Source organism: Solea senegalensis, linkage group LG19, assembly GCF_019176455.1.
Source record: "Solea senegalensis isolate Sse05_10M linkage group LG19, IFAPA_SoseM_1, whole genome shotgun sequence".
NCBI classification, from domain to species: domain Eukaryota; kingdom Metazoa; phylum Chordata; class Actinopteri; order Pleuronectiformes; family Soleidae; genus Solea; species Solea senegalensis.
In genome coordinates this window covers 6,307,295-6,327,700 of record NC_058038.1, presented here as the reverse complement: position 1 = coordinate 6,327,700, position 20,406 = coordinate 6,307,295, and the positions used below count along the sequence as shown (strand labels likewise).

The following is a 20,406-nucleotide window of genomic DNA, read 5'->3' as shown; positions in this document are numbered from 1 at the left end:
TTTTGTGAGCGAGGGGGGAAAGAGACACGGGGAGGGTTCAGTGGGAGTCGTAGGTTCCTCGGGGAAGTGGCAGAGGCTGGAGACGTTGTTGCCACTCTCCTGTGAGATTTCCATATTTCCTGTGTGTCTCTCATGTCCATGAATCAACTCAACTGCCAAGGCCATTATCAACCACTGTGTGCGTTTACTGCCAGACAACTGTGGCCTGTCTGTGGCACTGATTTTATGATGCATTACTCCAGGGCTACATCCATACTACTGCATTTTAGATTTGAGTATTAATAATAACAAATAATAACGGTGTAAAGTAGAACAAGGATATCCCTCACCTGTATTGGAGAACCTGCGCAGCCTCTAATTAGCATCAAAACTCACAAGATGTTTAGTTTTCTGTTATAATATGGAATATAATATATATATATAATATAAGAATATGGAACCAGTAGCATTTAAAAAAAAAAAAAATCTCTATTTTGGGGTCTCTAAAATGGCAGCGTTTATGGACCAAAATTGATGTGTTTTTAAATGAAAGCTGGTGGATATGGATGTAGCCGAGAAGGCACGGCAGCAAACAAGACTATCTTTTTATTATTACAGATGATTACTATTACGGTGCCTTGATTTTAATCTAGAAATTCATCCATATGCCTCCGTCTATGACCCGGGAAACGCTTTATGACCTGGAAAACCAGGCTGGCATGTAATGAAGCTGGAGAAGAAAAACATGTAATATTCATGAGCAACACACAACTGGACCTTGAAAGGACCTTTGCTATATTATTTAGGGGGGGAAAAATAGTCTAGATTCACTTGAAGTGACAGTCTGTGTGTAAGTAATGTAGAGTGATGATAGATGAAAAAAATGAAGTAGGAAAGATGAAATTAGGCGTCATTTGCCGGATGAGGAAAACGATGCGAGCTGGAATCAGACCTCTCCTGCTGTCGCTGTGGTGTCAGTTCTATGACAAGATATAAAGGACTGACTCTGAAAGTGACATCAACACACACATCCAAATGCTCGTGCACATGCACACAGACACTCACATGTATGGAAGGATAGGTCATGCTGGCTAATCCTGGATAGCTCCAGCAGGCCTATAGGGGGCTGGTCTAATCCTGTTATCGGGCCCAACAGATGCTGTTGACAGAACAATAAGCGGGGGGCCAATATTGCAGCGCGGCCCCGAGGAGGTCATGATCCAAACACAGCACAGCAGCAGCCACGATTGCTGCCTGGACTCCACACTGGTCAACACACACACACACACACACACACACACACTGGCTCTCACAGGCAGACTGTCGCACTGCAACGGCACTTTAAAATGATTTGTTTCCAAAAGTCAAAAGAAAAGAAGAAATACCTGAGGTCACCCGTGCCATCAGCTGCAGGTTTTCTAAACAAGTTGTAGTTGTCATTTGGTCTCATGGCTCACTGTACATTTATCGGGCTGGAATTTGTACATTTTGTATGATGTACGACTTCTGTCGCAAACAAAATTGCCCCTCGGTGACGATAAAGATTTTCCAATGCGTTCCTTTTTGTTTTCCTGCAGTGTCAGCATGGAGAGGAAATGTGAGAGACCTAAACATCCCATAAATAAACATAGATTTTTTTAAAGTCTGGACGGTCAGAAAGGGAAATACATTCAACAACACAGTGACCAACATGTAGATGACAAAGTCTGCATCCAAATCTTGCAAACCATGGAATGAAAACAGCAAAATAGTTATTTTAAAATCCCAGACATAAAAGTTTAAAGGAAGAAAACAAAAAAAAAGAAATTTAACAACTGGAGTAGAGGGCAAAAAACAACAAAAACCCTTTTAGACATTAAAGACAGAACAGAAACCGGTCAAGACCATGGACTAAAATCCTTCTTAGTGCATCTCATCAATCATGATGTCTAATCAGCCCAATGATCTTCTACACTTCTACTTCTCTCTTCAGTTCCATTGTTTATCGTTTCCTCTTTAGAACACAAAGAATTGTCTGAGTAAAGTAGGTAGAGTTTTATCGTCCAAAACCATCGTTGGCCTGTTGATGGTTAAGACTTGGCTAAGAATCTATAATTAAGTCTACCTTTAGACTTAAGGTTAAGGGGATTGTAAATGCCCAGTGCTAATGAAAGTCCTCACAGCTACAGAAAGACCAGAGTTTGTGTGTGTGTGTGTGTGTGCGTGTGTGTGTCAGTGAGTGTCTGTGTGTGTGTGTGTGTGTCTATGCTTTCTTCTATAGATCATAGAAGAAAAGACACTGCCTGGGGCTGCAAGCTGTGTTTCAACTTCCAGCAAAGAATCCTTTTGTTCTGCACACAACTGTACTTCGATGGACAGTATAGTATGGAAAAACACACACACACACACACACACACACACACACACAAGGTCACACAAACTACCTGAGTTGTTTATATAAGAACGTTATATGTCATACTAACTCCCTGCCCAGTAAATCAGGTACACCTGTTCCACCGCTTGTTAATGCAAATATCTAACCAGCCAATCAAATGCCAGCAATTCGATATATGAAGCCTTAAAGACATGGGAAAGACGACCTGCTGATGCTTAAACCGAGCACCAGACAGGGGAAGAAATTTGATTTAAGTGGATTTAAATGTGGCATAGTTTTTGGAGCCAAAATGGCTGTCTGAGTATTTCAGAAACTGCTGATCTATTGGCATTTTCCTGCAAAACCATCACAAAGGTTTACAGAGAACGGTCCAAAAAAGAGACAAGATGGAGACGTCAAAGGAGAATGACCAACGACAGTTTTGACCGTCTCTGAACGTGTCAAATGTTGAAGGAAATGGTCCAAAGCAGCAGAAGATCACACTGAGTGTCACGCCTGCCACTCTATTCATCTGTACCTAATAAAGTGGCTGTGTAGTAATATAACCACACAAACGTCGCACATCAACTCAGCCTGTAAAACATTACTGCAGTCGCTCCTCGTTCGCTGTGAACCAGTATGAGGAGGATGAGACGTGTGCCTGGAAAATAACAGCGGAGAACGCGAACACAGGTTTGTGACGCCGCTCATAATCGACAAACATGACAACGTGCCACACGTGTTCGTCTCACGATCCCCGTCATAAAGGCGAGGCATGTATGCGAGCAGATAGAACAATGGTGTTGGCTGGGATGTTGAGGAAGTGCCTTCCTCCCCCCTCTCCCTGACTTTCTGGTTAGTGTCCCAGTTTAACTAAATCCCATTAAAAACGCTTTCATCTCACTGCACTTCATTACTGTCATAAACGCTTCGGCTCACCCCATGAGAGAGGCAGGGATTAGACGAGATGAGCTCATCTCAAATGTTACACTCTCGAACCCCGGCAGCTTGTTTAATAAAGATTCTCACTTTAAATTCTACATATTGGATTAAACAAATAAACCCTCCAGTGCAGACGGTGTCATGAAGGTCAGGCTTGTTTGTGCTTTATGTAAAGGCTCGTGTGCAGGTGCGCGACGCTGTTAATAGGCAAACAAAGCGCCGGACTATAAGGGCAGAGGCTTGCGTTCCTTTTGCTTTAAAAAAAAAAACGACGACGCGTTGAGCATTATCTGTGGAAAATATTCATAAAAGAGACAGGATGAGAGGAGGGGGGGAAATAAAGAGCAGATTTACGAGCATACGCGAGAGCGGAGAGGACAGCGGGGAGGGCGCTTGATATTGTGTGTCTGATTGGATGCGATGGGTCAGAGGCTTTCACACGCGTTTATGAATGCTTATTTTAAGCAGAGCCCAATCTTTACTGCTCGCCTGAATGAGGGTGCTGATTAAAAGCTAATTATACGCTCCAGATTTGGCCTCTGGGGAAGACTCCGCTGATTTGACACGGCTTGGACTCTGGCCTGGGTGCATGCCTGTGGGCTTCAGCTCCAGAAAGCCATGCCTGTGTGTATGTGTGTGTGTGTGTGTGTCTGCAAATGTGAGAGGAACAAGATGTCAGCATGCATGATGGATACGGCGACGTTTGTGTTTACAACAGTGGTGGAATCATCTACTGATGCACACCTGTATTTCTGCTTGAGTTTTAACCTATTCCTGCTACTGTACATGCTTATTCTACTATATCTTAGGTGGTGTATACATCAGAAATAATAAACCAGTTATATAATATATCAAAGTACGCCTGCTGAAGTGGCAGGAGTGCTATCTGGTGTGGTCTTCTGCTGCTATAGTTCATCTGCTTGGAGGTTGGAGGTGTTGTGTATTCAGCGATTGTCCGCTGTGGTTGTAACGAGTGGTTATTTGAGAAACTGCTGCAAATTACCGTTGCTTGTCTGTCATTGTAATCCAGTCGGGCCATTGTCTTCTGACCTCTGGCATCAACAAGGCATTTTTGCCCAGAGAACTGCCACTCGCTGGATATTTTCTCTATTTTGGACCATTCTCGGCAAATCCCGGAGGTGACTGCGCATGAAAATCCCAGCCGATCATCGGTTTCCGAAATACTCTGGCACTAGCAACCATGACACATTCAAAGTCGCTTAAATCGCCTCTCATCGTCATTCTAATGTTCAATTTGACTGTCAGCGGATCATCTTGACCATGTCTGCATGGTCAAAAGGGTGTACCTAATAAAATGAGTACTGTATGTACATCTTTTCTAACTTTACATAAGAATTTTATTCAAATGGGTTCCCGCGTTGGTTTGTTTGTTCGTGTTTGTGCACACGACTGCGAGTAATGAAGGACACATTCCTCCCAACGACTTTCTTTTTGCAGCTGTGACGCACAAAGAACAAACTACTCAAAAAACTGAAGAAGAAGAAGAAGAAGAAGAGGGAATCATCTTTTTTAAAATCAGCTCTGCAATTTCTTCTCAAGAAAGCCAAGTGTCAAGGGCAAACAGCGCATTTTGTCGAGTAATGCTGGATGTTTTACTTGAAAGGGAAAAGATTGCACTCGTGAATTGCTATTTAGGTCAAAGATCTAACCTCTTAAAATTCTACTTTTGACTGTAATTGGGTGTATATTAGACACTAAATGTGCCTTTAACACGCTCCTTTGTGAAGTAGACTAAGCCCAGAAACCCTGACGGACAACATATCATAATAATAATACCAAAAATGTGTGCAACTCTTGATGCAATTGTATTTGTGTGATCGCTATAAGAATAATGCTCTAGCTGCAGTTACACAGCTTTAGTAAAGATTTCCTCCTTTATATTCCCACTTAATGAAGTCTGTACTTTTATTATCTTATTTATTATTATTGCAGCAAACAAGCAAAAAAGAAAAAACTGCTCCATGATAACATTCGGCAGAGAAAAGGGCTAATAAATGATTTATCTTACAACAGTGTCATTTGCTTTGCTTGTTTATTTACATTGTGTGCTTTTCTTTCTTTTTCTTAATTTCTTTGGTCACAGCCGATTTGGCCTCTTCTCATTCCACCACATCCAAGAGGGGCTTCATGTCCATGACGAACAAAGAGGGGAAGGAAAAAGTGAGCAAATATCTTGTCCTTGACATCGTTACTCCTCTGGCGCGGCAGTTTGTCTTCACGCCTCTGACCTTCCCGCAGGATCTAAAACCCTGTGCCGTACAAGCAGAAAACAGCATGTCTCACAGCCGGTTGCCCGCGGGGAGTCTTACTATCGTCGGCTATTTATGTCTCGGACAGTGCCGCCATCACTATATCACTTTGTTGAAATGCTTGCTCATTTTTCAAATGATGGCTCGTGTTGATAAGTGCAAAGTATGTATTATTCAGAGCCTCACATCTGTCTTTCTTTCTTTTTTTTTTCGCCTCAAAAATATCACTGAAGTGCAACCGTGTCTCTCTCTGAGTGACAGAGAAAAATGGAAGCATAGTTTAATATTGAGCAGGCTGCTATAATGCTCTCTCACTCTCTCTCACTCTCTCTCACTCTCTCTCTGTGTCTCTCTAACACTGCGACTTGAGTGCTGACAGGACCAGAAGTGAGAACACATTACATCTGTCCTTACATCGGTTCCCTGTCAGTTTCTTTACTTGGGTCTGAGCACGCACACACACACACACACACACACAGACACACACACACACACACACACACACACACACACACACACACACACATGTTCGACATTCATGACATGAGGGGACATTGCATTGACTTACATTCATTTCCTGGAGACTTACCTAACCATAACCACAATTACTACTGGCCTAATCCTAATCCTAATCCTAACCCTAACCCTAATCTCAATCTCAGCCTAACCTTAAAACATATCTTCACCTTAAAATGTAGTAATTTACGTTATGGGGACTTGCTTTTTGTCCCCACAAGGAAGACAAGTCCCCATAATGTGACTGTGTAAACAGGTTTAGGTCCCCACAACATTAGTAATACCTGGACACACATACACACACACACACACACACACACAGACACACACAGACACACACACACACACACACACTGTGCGTCTCTAATGCCTTCACTGTATGAACAGTTGAGTTCTTTTGGTCGTTCAGTACATCACGGCCTGACGACCTGGTTACAGTACACAGCTTCATTCACCAGCGCTACTGTATCTTTGTTAGACCTGTAGTTGTGTATCATGCTGGAATCCTTATCTTGGACTATAATAAGGTCCAGTGTGTAACGTTCAGGAGCGTGTAACATGCAGAGGTTTTAAAGTGAAAAGCTTACAGCGCAAATAAAGAAATCTGGCTCTGCCCACATAAAACCTGCTGCATAAATCAACGAAGAAGGAAACAGGAAAAGTGAGTGGAGAGAGTTTTGAAAGAGTGTTTATATCCTTTCAGGTATGTGAAGGCCCCCGTAGTTTGCTTTAACCCTTTAACACCTATGCACCTAACACCTTTTCTTTTTGCTTATTTTAACCATAAAAGAAAATATCCTTCATCATCTGGAAGTTATTTACAATTTACAGCATGTTTAAAATGAACTAAAACAAAAGGTTTAATTTAGAAAAAAACAGTTGTAGTTGTAAAATTTGAAACTTGAACAGTATAAAACATATTTAAAAATAACATTTGTTTGAGTTTTTGTCTCCATGTCTAAATAGTGTGTTTTTCTCTCCTCTCTGGTGACAAAGATGCTGATTCACCGGCTTCCTGTAACAGCACGAGTGAAACTACCGTAATAACCACGTGTTGACTTTGACGTGCAACTTCCCAGCTTTCAGAAACCGTTTAAGAAACCTTGGTGTTGAAGAGTTTTAAGGGAGTTTTAGTGGAGGAGGAGGAGGAGGAGGAGGAAATCTGTTGCAATCTGCAGCCTCACCATTAGATGTCACTAATTCTTATAAACTGGACCTTTAATATCGTTATAATTTTCAATTATGTTCACAATCGATTAAAAAGATGATTATTTTTCTTGTTTTTTTGGCCCATCAAAAGTCAGAACAAATTAGATAAGTGTTTACCAAGCCATGAAATGTTCTCAAACGTCTTGTTTTGTCCACAAATTTTCTTTTTGTTTTAATGATACTGAAGGAGCTGAACAATCAGAGAGCTTGTTCTGGTTAAGAATAGTTGCCTAATCTTCAAGTAATTACAATTAATCTTTGCAGCACCAATGCAAATAAAGTTTGACTGAAAACTGTCCAAACAACTACTTGAGTAAACTCACTGACTGAATTTAGCCCTGTGGTGGACAGGAAGTGGCACTTTCATGTGTTGCCATGTCAACCGTATCGTTTCAAATCGTCCTAATATTCTGCTGCTGATCTAAAGACAGAGGAGCTCGAGCCTGCAGCTGCTCAGGTGTCTTGTCAACAACAGGGAGAGGACAACTGTACAAGCTCACCTTCATGTCAAGGACAAGATCATTCACAGTGAGAACCCACCTGGTCACTACCTGCCAACACTTGTGTGTGTGTGTGTGTGTGTACACAGAGAGAGGAAAGTGGGGATTTGTTTTAGAGTTGGATTATGACTGGAGGCATCTCGACCTTCCCTCTCAAACTCCCACTCTCTCTCTCTCTCTCTCTCTCTCTCATCCCCCTGTTCCCTTTTCCGCCTCCGCCTCCACCTCTCTCTCTCTCTCTTGCCTGTCTTTATTATTAGTGACAGCTACAGGCAGTGGACCAGAAAATTCCCATCGAGAAACAAACCCACATCTGCATATTACAGCCCTGTTCCACGTCTGCCATGAGCGAATAAATTAATACATGAATAACAATGAAAATCATCCATTAGTTGCCTCACTCCATCTCTAAATGGCAAAGTATGTGTGTGTGTGTGTGTGTGTGTTTGTGTGTGTGAGAGAGAGTGTGTAGTTGTGGTTGCCGTGTGTGTGTGTGTGTGTGTGTGTGTGTGAGAGTCAGGAGGACCTGAACTTGTCTCTTTTGGACATGCTCACCAGAGAACTGGCCGTACATTTGCATAAAACGTCGAGGGAGTGGCGTCCGTTCACTACAGCAGGTGAGATCACGAGTCACGATGTTGACACACAAACTATTACAAGGCCAGATCGGAGAAACATGGAATTTTGTGAATTTACTGTATTTACAAAATATCCATTATTATATGATCTTTATTTGCACATGAAATAATTCAACTTAATTTGTAAATAGACCTGATTGTATGAATTGTTATTAATTACCCTAGAGTGAGGCTATTATGTTTATAAGAAAAGAAGGCAGAATTGTATATGTAGTACTGAGTTATAAAGACACTGTTTTTGATTTACCTGCTTAGTTGTTTTTATCATCTTTTTTCCCTCTCAATAGGATACAATGTAATCATGTAAATGGTATCTTGAAAAAGAGAGTTTTAATTTTTCCTGGTTAAATAAAAGATTAAATAAAAAATGAATACATAAAAAAAATCAAATCAAATCAATAAATCAATCACACAGTGTCACAAATGTATTAGACCACCTGTCATAAAAACGAGAAAACATAAATATTTCAGAGATCTTTCTAAAATAATAAACTGAATTCACATTTTTAAACCTGGGGCTTCTTCTCTGAGAAGTCAGAAATTAATCAAGCATAACATTCAATCACTGAAACACATTTTTCTCTTTGGGAATGCAAATAAACAACTATAATTTGACATTTTAATCAAGAAATAATTATAAAGTGCTTTAATATTTTTTTATTTATATATTATTTTTGTTCAGCACTGTATAACAGGCGGCAAGTTTGGACCATCTTGTTTTTACAGTACAAAGATTCTCCAACACACTTGAAAGGCAACGTGCGGTGGAGAATATTCACTGTAGCTTTGAGCACCGTAGGTAAAATCCATTTTTCCCTAAAAAGAACCTCTTTCCAATCACATTTGATTTACTATTAACTTTTCCTGTTTTAAGAAAATGCATTACTGCACTTTACCTGCACACAGAAGATGTATTCATCTACAATTTGGTGTGCTTTTATTTTATTAGTCAAAAGCCACATAGTGCTGATTGTAAAGTATAAAACGTATTTTCCTTCTTCTTCATTTTGCTTTCAGATTGTGTTTTGACTGCATGTTGTTGCCATGTTTGCAAAGAAGCCAATAAAACCCTGCACTTTACATAGCATTACTATAATATGACATTATAAAATGGATAGAAAAGGTTGATGAATTACAGATATGAAAAATGTTTCTCAGAGCACGAGCATATTCCATTCATTACGCTGCGGTCACGTAGAGTGACACACACACACCGAGTCGTCTATTTCTGTGTTTGTCAGTGCATCATCCGTGCCCTCCTCCCACATTCACTGTTTCTCCCACATCTGTTTACTAAAGCCTGTCTACTTCATTTAGGTGTATGACACAGAGAGGGTCTCTGCGAGTCTCCAACACTGTCGGACTCATATGATGTGATGTGAGGGCTCTCGTGGGATTAGATCAACTTCCACACAAAAAAACAACAACCTAGTTCTAGGCCTAGTTCACACGTAGGTGTTTGTTTTTGAAAAAAGAAGGTTTTCCCTCCTCTGTTTTTAAAAATAATCCTGTCCACACACACACTGCGCTCAGAACCAACTGTTACGTCCTGTCAAAAGCACGACAGGTCAACAGGTGGTGATGGAACTTCATCAGGTCCCAGGAGGCAAACAACAATGGGGCCCCGTGGGAAAAGGAGAATCAGTTTGGACTGATAATGAATGTGGAGCTACATCATCAACATCACACTAGAAAATAAAGAAGACAAAATACATGACAAACGCTGACTGGGAGTCCTGCCAGTCCTAGGTTTGTTGTCTTCCGGGGGTGGAGGGGTCATGTGACACAAGCATGATGAATCAGAGAAGGTGATGTCGTGCCCAAGAAGAACCAATCAGGAGGTGAATGCAGATAACTGCCTTGTCCAATTCCCAAAAGCCAACAGGCTTCTCTGGAGCAGAACTTATGCATTTACAAACAAAAACAGCAAATTCTGGATGGAGCATGATTGACTCTTACAAGAGACGGATTCTGCATTACTTCCGTTGGCAAAGCAGTGTGTGTGTGTGTGTGTGTGTGTGTGAAGGATGAGGGGTATGTGTGAACTATGGCAACTTTGCGGCAGAGCAAACTTTCCGGCTCCATACATCATGTGTCCATTAGCAGACAGGCCGTCCTCGCTCTGTAAATGACAGTGTTTGCCTGCGTTGCTCATCCACCTCCCACCCACTATAATCAAGCCAGCCTCTCAATCTTCCCTCTAATCTTTACCCGGTCCCTCAGTCTCTGTCCTGCTGACGAGATCCATCCCCTTTCAGAACCTTGCTCATGCACCTTCTCTGATTTATCTCCCCCTTTACTCCAGTCTACCTTTTCCCTCTCTTACCTCCATCCAGTCCCTGGATACAACCGGTAATAAGTCACTCTGCTGTAATTTTGCCCTTTTAAAGGACCGTAATGATAGTGCTCAGAGGATGGTTAAGGTGGAGGTTTGATTTGTGTAGGGGTGGGGGTGGGAGTGAGGTGGGGTGGTGGGGAGTGGATAAAAGGACTGGAAAGAAAGCCTTTTATGGGCCTTTTTTTTTTTGGTAAAGTACCATAACACAAAGAGAGAGGGTTTGCAAGTCACACACTATGTTTGATGTATCCCAATGCATTTAGGCATGTAGACATGGTCCAGACAACATACTGTAAATTCAAACCAAGGATCACAATGAGAAGAATAGACCATCTCTGAATGCACAACAACATTTTGGCGTGTTCCCACTAGCGCTACTCGACTCACCTCGGCACGGCACAGTTATTTTAGCTTTTCCATTAGCGATGATACCTGGTACTTTTTTTTAGCACCTGCTCTGGCGAGGTTCCAACACGAGCTGAGCCAATACTATGCGTGACGTCGTCAGACTGCCATGCACTGATTGGTCAGAGTGCTGTCGCTGGAAGAGACGCCCGACATAAGAATCAAACCGAACTGTAGATCAGTTAAAAAGACTTAACACTTCCGAAAACGTGCTTTAATCTCCAACATTTAGCGCGGAAATGTCTAAAAACTCATCATTTAACATCGATAGCACTGCTGAAAGCCTGCAGATGTAGTCTGTGCTCCGGTTATGCAGGACAGACTGATCACATCTGTTTAATGAACTCATTCTAATAATTTAGTACATCGAAAACAACTGCTTTACAAGTCACTAGTTTGTGTGTGTCGTCTATAAAATGAAGTCACGGCATTTTCATGCAGCCGTGCTGTGACGACCCCTCCCACGTTGAGGAGGTACTATACTGTCATGGAAAACTAACCAAGCCATGTAGAGTCGATGTGAGGCGGTACTATATAGTGGAAAAACAGCATTGGAAGCAGAAACCCACTCCTGACACCTCAAAGTGGCCAGTGAGTGCATCTACATTTACTCCGATGAAAAGTCTGATCGAGTTAGAAGGAGAATAATTTGAGAATAACAAAAGTGACTCAGTTAAAGTGAGCGAGAAAGGCGTCACCTGCGACGCACAATTTCCAAAACAAATGGTATTTAATGACATTTTAGAAACTGCCAGAGTCATCGCACGGATGTCTGACGCCGCTTTGGCGCGATGGGTTTGTGTATGAGACAGGTGAGATAAGGGCTGATAGTGAGATCCGCTTGGCCTTCTCCACAGACAGAGCTAGTCGACCTGTCAGAGCCCCGGCAAACACAGACATCGGATGATTTCTGAGAGATGCGCGCCTCTCCCCGCGGCCTTATGAGCTCCTCGCTCCTCATGTTTCTCGCTTGACTGGGCCCCGTGTGTCCACCCCGGTATATGCCTGCCGACCTTTACCCAGAGTGTGAACTGCAGTCATACAGGGGCGCACCCTGGGGCAAAGCAGAGAGGAGGTAGTGAGTGTGTGTGTGTGTGTGTGTGTGGGGGGCAAAAGGGCAGGACTCCACAGCCACATCACATTTCAGGAGATAAACTACAGAAAAAACCAAAGAGCTTCTTTTGGTTATTGAAATGATTTTCATATGCACAAATGTAAAATAGGTCACTACAATATTTGTATTGTATGTATTTTCATTTATTTAGACTTTTTTTTTTTTAGATACATCTGTAAAAAGTTATTATTTGCCTGCAGCATGAAAACCACATGATGTGGAAGGCAAGTATTTCCTGGAATTACACACACACACATCAACCAGCAGCGTCTATTCATATCGCAACTGATAAACAGGGGAAAACAACAAACAGAAACTAGAGACGTAAAAACATCAGAAGGACCAGAAGAGACAAGAAGATCAACACACACACACACACACACACAACACAACAATGCATTCACATCTACTGCATGTCCAAAGGCTTCAGGAGCCATTTCACGCTGCTGGGAGAAGAAAAAATAAATAAAGAAATCGGAAAATGGCAAAGGAGCACAAAAATAAAACGCACATGTGCAGATGCATTCATGTGGAAAATCTATGCCTTTAATCCAATTCCTCACGCTTTATTAAAACAGAAGCAGGGAGACAGAATCAGACGGGGACGATGAGGAAGAGAGGCTCATGTTACACAAGCACATGAAAACACACTGCACAAAAAATAAAGTAAATAAATGCACTAATTAAAGGAAAATTAAAAGAGCATCCAAATAAACAAGTGCTAATTCTCTGCCCCCCTTCGCATGAGGAAATGAAGGCGTCACTTTTCCAACATGCAAACAGTGTGCAGTGGCACCGTTAGATTTATAGACTGACGAGCAGCTGTGCCGGGACCACACTGCCGTCCACTCCCCCTCTCTCTCTCTCTCTCTTCCCCTCGCTCCACAACCTTCCATCATCATTTGATCATCTGCTCTGAAAAAGGAAAGTGATTAATAACGGACGCACAATTCAGCTGTGATCAGGTGCGTGTAAGGCATTTCTGTCAGGGGGTGTGGCACGTTTCATTTATTCATGTCCGCGTGTGGCCTTGGCCAAAATGAATAGCGATGCTCATTATACAGGATTAAGGCCAGTCTGCCTCAGAGGAGCAGGCTCTGGACTCTGCTCACGGGAGGGTTTATGGTTAGAGGAAGTGTCGGAAGCTTCTGTGACAAAAATGTGAAATGCAACGCTGTGGCTGCTTTGAGCTGCAAGATGGCGGCATGGAGACACATTGGGTTGTGGCACGTTCAGTCGCGGCGGCTCTGAGCAACCCTCCATCTGAATTTCGGTTGTATAATGACAATAATGATCCTTTCTTTTCATTTCCTTTTTATAAAGTATACGCTTCCTGTTTAAAAATACCCATTTCAAAGTGATAACACAAACACAGTCATGGGTAGTATGTAGGGCTGCCACAAACGATTCTTTTGATAATGGACTCGTCACCGATTATTTTTGCGAATTCGTCGACTAATTGGATCATATTTTTAGCTGTAAATGTTTAGTGCATTGTTAAATAGAACCAAAAACTATGCACTATCAATATATATATTATAAAACATTAGCGTTATCACATTTCCTATTCAAACATGACATCGCTGTTATAACAGCAAACACATTACATATGTGCGCTAACGCTAATGAAATCGTCATCGTTAATACAAACGTTTACAGATATAAGTAAGTAGCTCACTGTTGACGTTAATGGTACCAGCTAACTAGCCAATTAGCTTACCGAGACGACTGTCCCTCTTCATCACACAATTCGATCAGCCACAGCGTGCTTCCTTTTCAGATGCTCGTGCATCGCCGTCGTACTGCCATGGAAGGCAAGTTCTGCTTTGCCACTACTGCGCAAGTGCGTCAGGCAAGGCAGATGAGACAGTGGAAGGTGCAGTGGCAGTTTTGAGAGAAAAAGAAGTGTTTACTTCGATTATTAAATTTGTCGCTGATGAATTTGAAAGTCGACGTAATCGTGACTAATCTTGGCAGCCTTAGTATATTCAATTTTTTTTGCCAATAAACCCTCCTAAATGTTACACACTCGTGAATGAACAATGAAGCGGTAAAAAGGTTTACGTGGATTGGTGTGGTCCTGCCGGAAGATCATCTATGATTCAAGACATCGAGTAAATATTCATTACGTTTTGAGTTTTGTGGTTTCAGAGTGAAATATGACCAGATCTCTTATTCATCTTTAACTCTTCTCCATTTTTCAGCCAATAATGCCAATAATTGATTGTGCTTTTATTAAAACCTTTCACCACGTCAAATGTTTGGTATAATATATTTGTTTTTAGCATAACCTCCATCGTTTCACGCTGACATATTGTACCTAGAAATCACACATCACATGAATGAATCATGCGGGTGAAGGTGCGAAACTCTGGAATAACAAGAGTGGTGGCTACTGCGGTTAATACCGTTGCCTCACAGCAAGAACCCAACTTGGTTTGGATCCTGTTTCAGCTGTTCAGGTTTTTCTCCAGGCACACAGGAGACTGTGCGCGTAGATGCGAGTTTCTCACTGAGCCCATGTACTAGACTCAGACGTGCACTAACTCATCACAGGCGCTGTAGCCTCACATCACAACACACGTGAGGCACAGACACGGATGCAGCGCGGAGGCAACGTCTTGCGGAAGACACTGAGGATAATGAGAATGAGAAATGGCATCTGGACTGAATTTCTGTTTTGTAGTGCGAGTCATAATAATAGTGAACACAATGCAGGACAAAGGACGAAGATTTTTTCAAATAAAAAGAAGGACATTTGAGCGTATTTTTTGGCGGTGACATTGAATGATTATGAGCATCACCGCTGTTTTTTCTTCTGGGACAGGATGACATATTGCCAACATTAGCAGGTATAAAAGAGCCATGATAACCTAAAAATACTATCGCTCTCCCTTTTTTGAGCTGAATTCTTTCTGTGGCATGAAAAAGCACCTAATTTATATCGGATTAAAAGAAAATTTGGTTTAGTTTTTTTGTTTATGCCTGCCAGCATTTACAGGAAGTCTTTATTTCTAAAATATAACAGGCCTTAAACAGGCATTTATTAGCAAATAACATGACATTGTCACAGTGTTAAAACATCTGGATGCCTTCAGAAACACCAGCACGCTCCTCTGTGTATTAGACTACAGACAACAGAGTGAAATAACGTCAATCACTGACATATTCACCTTTAAGAAGGACTGGCTGCACCACATACACACCCTCCACGACGCGAGGAAAGAGAGGAGAAGAAGGACAGAGTGTAAGGAAAGGAGACAGGAGAAAGAGAGGGAGAGAGGAAAAGCCCGGACCCTCTGTCAGCTCAGTGAAGCAGATAGAGAGGGCAATGCACGCTGACACAGAGACGACTCGCTGGGAGAAACACACACACACACACACACACACACGTATACATTCATTTAAGGGAAACAAAACATCGTCACCCATGGAGGCTTTGAACATATAATGCAATACCATGCGAGACACAGATGTCTCACTGAACGTAATGTGGGCTGATGCAAACCCGGAACGCACTGAGGCACATATTTACGTTCCACGGCACAAGTTACAGACTCCGGAACATTTAGGAAATTCTATAAATACCTGAACCTGACAACACACACGCACATGCACAGCAAAGAAAACTGTGGTGGAGCTGAGGACACAGCAGGACTGTCTGCCTGAGGGAGTCAGCAGAAGGTGAGCAGAGATAAGGCTGTGTGATTGTGACTGCATGTCAGAGAGAATCTGCACACCACAACAGTTCAGCATGCCCCCTCCTCTCTCTCTCTCTCTCTCCCTCAGTCTCGAACACAAAATACAAAGATAACACAACACAAACACACAAAACTCCTGCATCCAAATCACCAGCAGCAGTGTGATGATTTCAACAGCATGTGATCAGTGCGTTGCTGCATATCACATCAGTTTACGTCTGAGCTAAACGATTCACGCTGAACGTTTTGGTTTTTTTCTCCCGACAGATACTGCGATTTAATTTGCAATATCATGTACACCTACAAAAATGTACAGTGTAATAGATTGGAGGAGAATTTATAAGAATAAGAAGAATTTATATTAAAGGTAACAATTTTACCACAGATACAGGATTAACTATATAAACAGTACTGCAGTTCAGTAGTTGACTGTAGGCAACAGGAATTTCTTAAGCTGAGTCGAAGACGTTTCACCTCTCATCCAAGAGACTTCTTCGCTTCTGAGTGTGTTCTCAGAAGTGAAGAAGCCTACAGCCAACTGCTGAAGAAGAACCTTTCGCCAACATTAGTAAAATAATGTAGAAACAAAGAAGGCTTTCTCATAGCGGTGGTTTTAGAGGACCACTTAAACAAAAATCTAGGATTCTCAGATTGCTATTTACACACATAAGGGTGCATTCAAAAAAGGAAGAGGAAGATATCAAATGATGACCCTAAATGTTTCTCAAAGCTTTTGTGAGAACTACTCAAAGACCAGAGAGACCCGACTGTCACAGACTTAGTCACTTGATTTAAGCACCCACTCAATGTGAATGGAGCCACTTGAAGACTGTGAAAGACACATTTTTCAAGGAGCTCAACAACAAAAACCAAACGCAGGAAAAACACAAGGACGTTCCGAGGTTTCTGTACAGTTTCCAAATGTTCAGTAATGCCAATATTATCTTATGTCATGTCATGTTGACTGTTCTTATTGTATATTATCTGTTTGTTCGCCTGTAACCTACAGTAAACAGAGTAAAGTAAAGATTTGAAAACTGCAGCAGTTTTTCTGATCGAAGGCTGCTGCACATCATCATACATTTATTTCACTCTAGTTTAAGTGTTGGTATAACAGTAAATCATTAGACTCGGTGGTGCCACACTCTTGGATCCACCTGTGAGTCTCTGACGAGTCGACGATTGGAGCTGCAGTCACTCTGCAGTCTTTAGTTTGTGGAGTTAGAAAAAAAAAAAACTGGTGAAAATGAAGCGTTGGAGTTACTGTATGAAATTGTGAAAAGCCATTGATTTGCAGAGCTGACAGTCTGCTGTCAGCTCTGCCTCAGTGGCTGCCTCTGCTGCAGATTGACCACGGTGAATCACACAACAGCAGGGCTTTAAATGCAGTGAATAGCTGCGAGTCAAAGAAGGGGAAGACAAAGAGGCCCGGTGTACAAGGTTATCGCGATAAAAAAAAAACAACAGAAACTCAGTCGATATCAGTAACTATCATGATGTCAGATAATTGAGGATTCATTTAGAAAACACTGAAAAAAATATGCTTATTCCAAAGAAAGGAAGAAAGAAGCAAAAATTTAAGGGTAACGACACACATGGAAACTATTTTGCTTTCTGAGTAAAAGTACGTGCCTCAGCACTTTGTGCATAAATGCAAAAACTCAGTTTTCAGTAGAGTATGTGAGGTTGTTATGTGCTGATCTCAGGACTGAACCAGACTGATGGAGATAAATCTGAAAGCCCTGTGTCTACTGTTGAGCTTTCTGTCAACACTGGCATTTTTGGAACAATTTCCAAAACTTTTGCTGCCCCCATGTTATTGGCAAAAGTTTCCTCCTGTTAACTTAAACTTGCACTTTAGACATGACTTACTCCTCTCTCAGAGCAGCGTCATCACACATAAACAATACCCAGGCAAATGCGATTGGTTCATTTATGGAGACTGTGCTGCTTACATACAATCACACAATCCCTTTTTATAATTACAACTATAAGATCCACTGATGTGATAAAATGGACAGATTCTGATCTCAATCTGCAACATAATATATATAATATATTCCTTATACATATGTATATGTACAGATATACATATATATACACAGTATATTTATATATGTGTATATATATATATATACACATACATATATATACAAGGCTATGAGAATATATAGAGTGTCTTCTATCCTTATTTTCAGCACAACCTATAAACAATCTGATGAAATTATTATTATTTTTTCGTTTTCACCAACTATATAAACACACCTGAGCAAAACAATCTGATTGAATTTGTGAAATTTGGAAATATGTCACAGTACAAAGTTCACTTGGCTCGTTTTTTATGAATAAAAATAAAATAAAAATGGTCTATTACTCATAACTTTGACTCAACAACACACGAAGACGACAAATATGCATTTTTTAAAGCCTGAAGATGTGACCCATAAACGCACGTACCCAGGATGTCCATATAAGGAGTTGTGTATTATTCCCACGGCTATTCACCAAGGATGCTCCTGTGGCACTGATCCATGTCGCGCGAGCACTAAGGACAATGTCCCCCTAAGTAAATTAATAAAATAAAATCCAAACTCATAGATAACAGCTGCACAAACATGTATAGATAAGAAATGATTCCCAACATCTTTGGATAAAGCTGTATCTCACAATATTAAGTAGGAAAAAATATCAACGTAAAATATTCTTCCCTGGCTCATGCCTCACTCATCTCAATCTGGTACTTTTTTTTTGTAATTCCAGTAAAAGACACACCAATAAATCAACAAACCACCAGACGTGGGTGAAATAACCTTGGGGAAGATAAGGCTTTTTACAGGAGTGTGTGAACTTGTTGCCTGCCTGGATGTTTTCCTTTGCGCTTCAAGTGTTTTGTTTCGTTTTCGTGCGTGCGACCAGGGGAAAAAGGAAAAAAAAAGGAGTCAAACCTAACGGAGAGAATCATCTCCCCTGCAGTAGAATCCTAATCAAGGCTGTGAATGGAATGACAAAATGTCCAAACTCGCTCTCACCACATTACTTCCACGAGAACAACCATCAAACACAGCCAGCACTTAATTAGCTTCTCACTTTCTGACTTCATTCATTTCTTTTCCACTTATGTGTGCGTGGCCCAAGGCTCTGTCTGAACACATTTCAGCAAAAAGAATCCAATTTGGATGCAAGTAAAGTGGGGAGATTGGCACATGGAGGCTGGTGACAGTGTGCGGCCACCAGTGTGTGGGATTCTGTTAATCTGCATGAGACTATTGTGCTAGACAGTGATTTCAAATTCACAGGGAGAGCACTTTATCCAATGTTCTGCATTTATATCGAAATTTGCTACAAACACAGTCAGTCAGTCAGTCAGTCAGTTGGTCGGTCGGTCGGTGGAACAGCACAGCACTCCACGCCTACCTGTGTTGCTTGGCATCTTGCCATTGCTGATCTTCTTGAGCCTCTTCTGGTGGGATTTGCCGTTGTAGTGGATTTGGGCCTGTGCGGCTGAGTTGAGCTGGATGTTGCAGACCTCACACAACGTGTAGCTCCGCTGCTTCCTCTCCCTTTTGGCTCTACAGGGCGCAGAGGGTACGGTGCCCCCTGGTGACTGCTCATCTGACACTGCACCCTCCTCCTGGCGAGGCTCCTCCACGTCCATCTGACCCCCCAGCACGGAGTCAAACCCCCTCTCGTCCGGCTCAGTGTTCGGCAGAGCCGATGGGCTGAACGGACGTTTCATACCTGTGATCGAGAAGGAGAACGGGGTCAGCAGGTGTGAGCATAACATCCTGAAACTCTGACATTCCACCAACACAATATCACAATAATGGTATCCATGGAGGTATTGCACAGGACAGAATTTCAAGATAAAAGCGTTTGCTTTAGATTGATTGATTTAGGATGCAAATGTATGTAGAAATAAAATAATATATAATATGTAATAAATATGTGGACGACTGTAATGAAAACCCTAAAACAAAACACTGACTTAAAGATGACTTGGAACATCTTCCCTCTGGATGAGAGGTGTAAAGTTCAGAGATGTAAAACATCTAAATAAAAGTAGTTTTCCTCCAGCAGCCGTTTCACAACAGAACAAGCAATATTGCACATTACCCATATTATTTTTTCTTGCTATATTAGAAATAGAATGACTTTTATTTGCATACGTTTATTTACTTACTTATTCATTCTAGTATTGGTCTGGTGGTTTTGATATTTATTTATTCGGGTATTTTAGCTTTGATTGCCAAAGCCTGGAGCACTTTTATGTCGCTATTACTTAGTATAGTTTTTTTTGTTTGTCAAAGGATGCCACTGTCTTAAAATGGCAAAAGCACTCTATAAACTGTTAAATATAATACATCTAATGCATTTATTTTAGGACTATTTCTAACTGTTTATCGTGAATGGTAAACGCATATATTTATTCTCAAATTCTGTC

General features: G+C 41.4%; 1 protein-coding gene across 1 annotated transcript in view; it reads right to left on the bottom strand.

The window, feature by feature from the left end:
- The window catches only part of znf385c (zinc finger protein 385C), a 141,467-nt gene that overhangs the window by 72,068 nt on the left and 48,993 nt on the right, over positions 1-20,406 (bottom strand). Inside the window, exon 2 of the mRNA XM_044050335.1 lies at positions 19,380-19,703. Within this exon, the coding sequence (XP_043906270.1) occupies positions 19,380-19,701 (322 nt within the window). The 5' untranslated portion in view covers positions 19,702-19,703. The remainder of the gene's footprint in view (positions 1-19,379; positions 19,704-20,406) is intronic.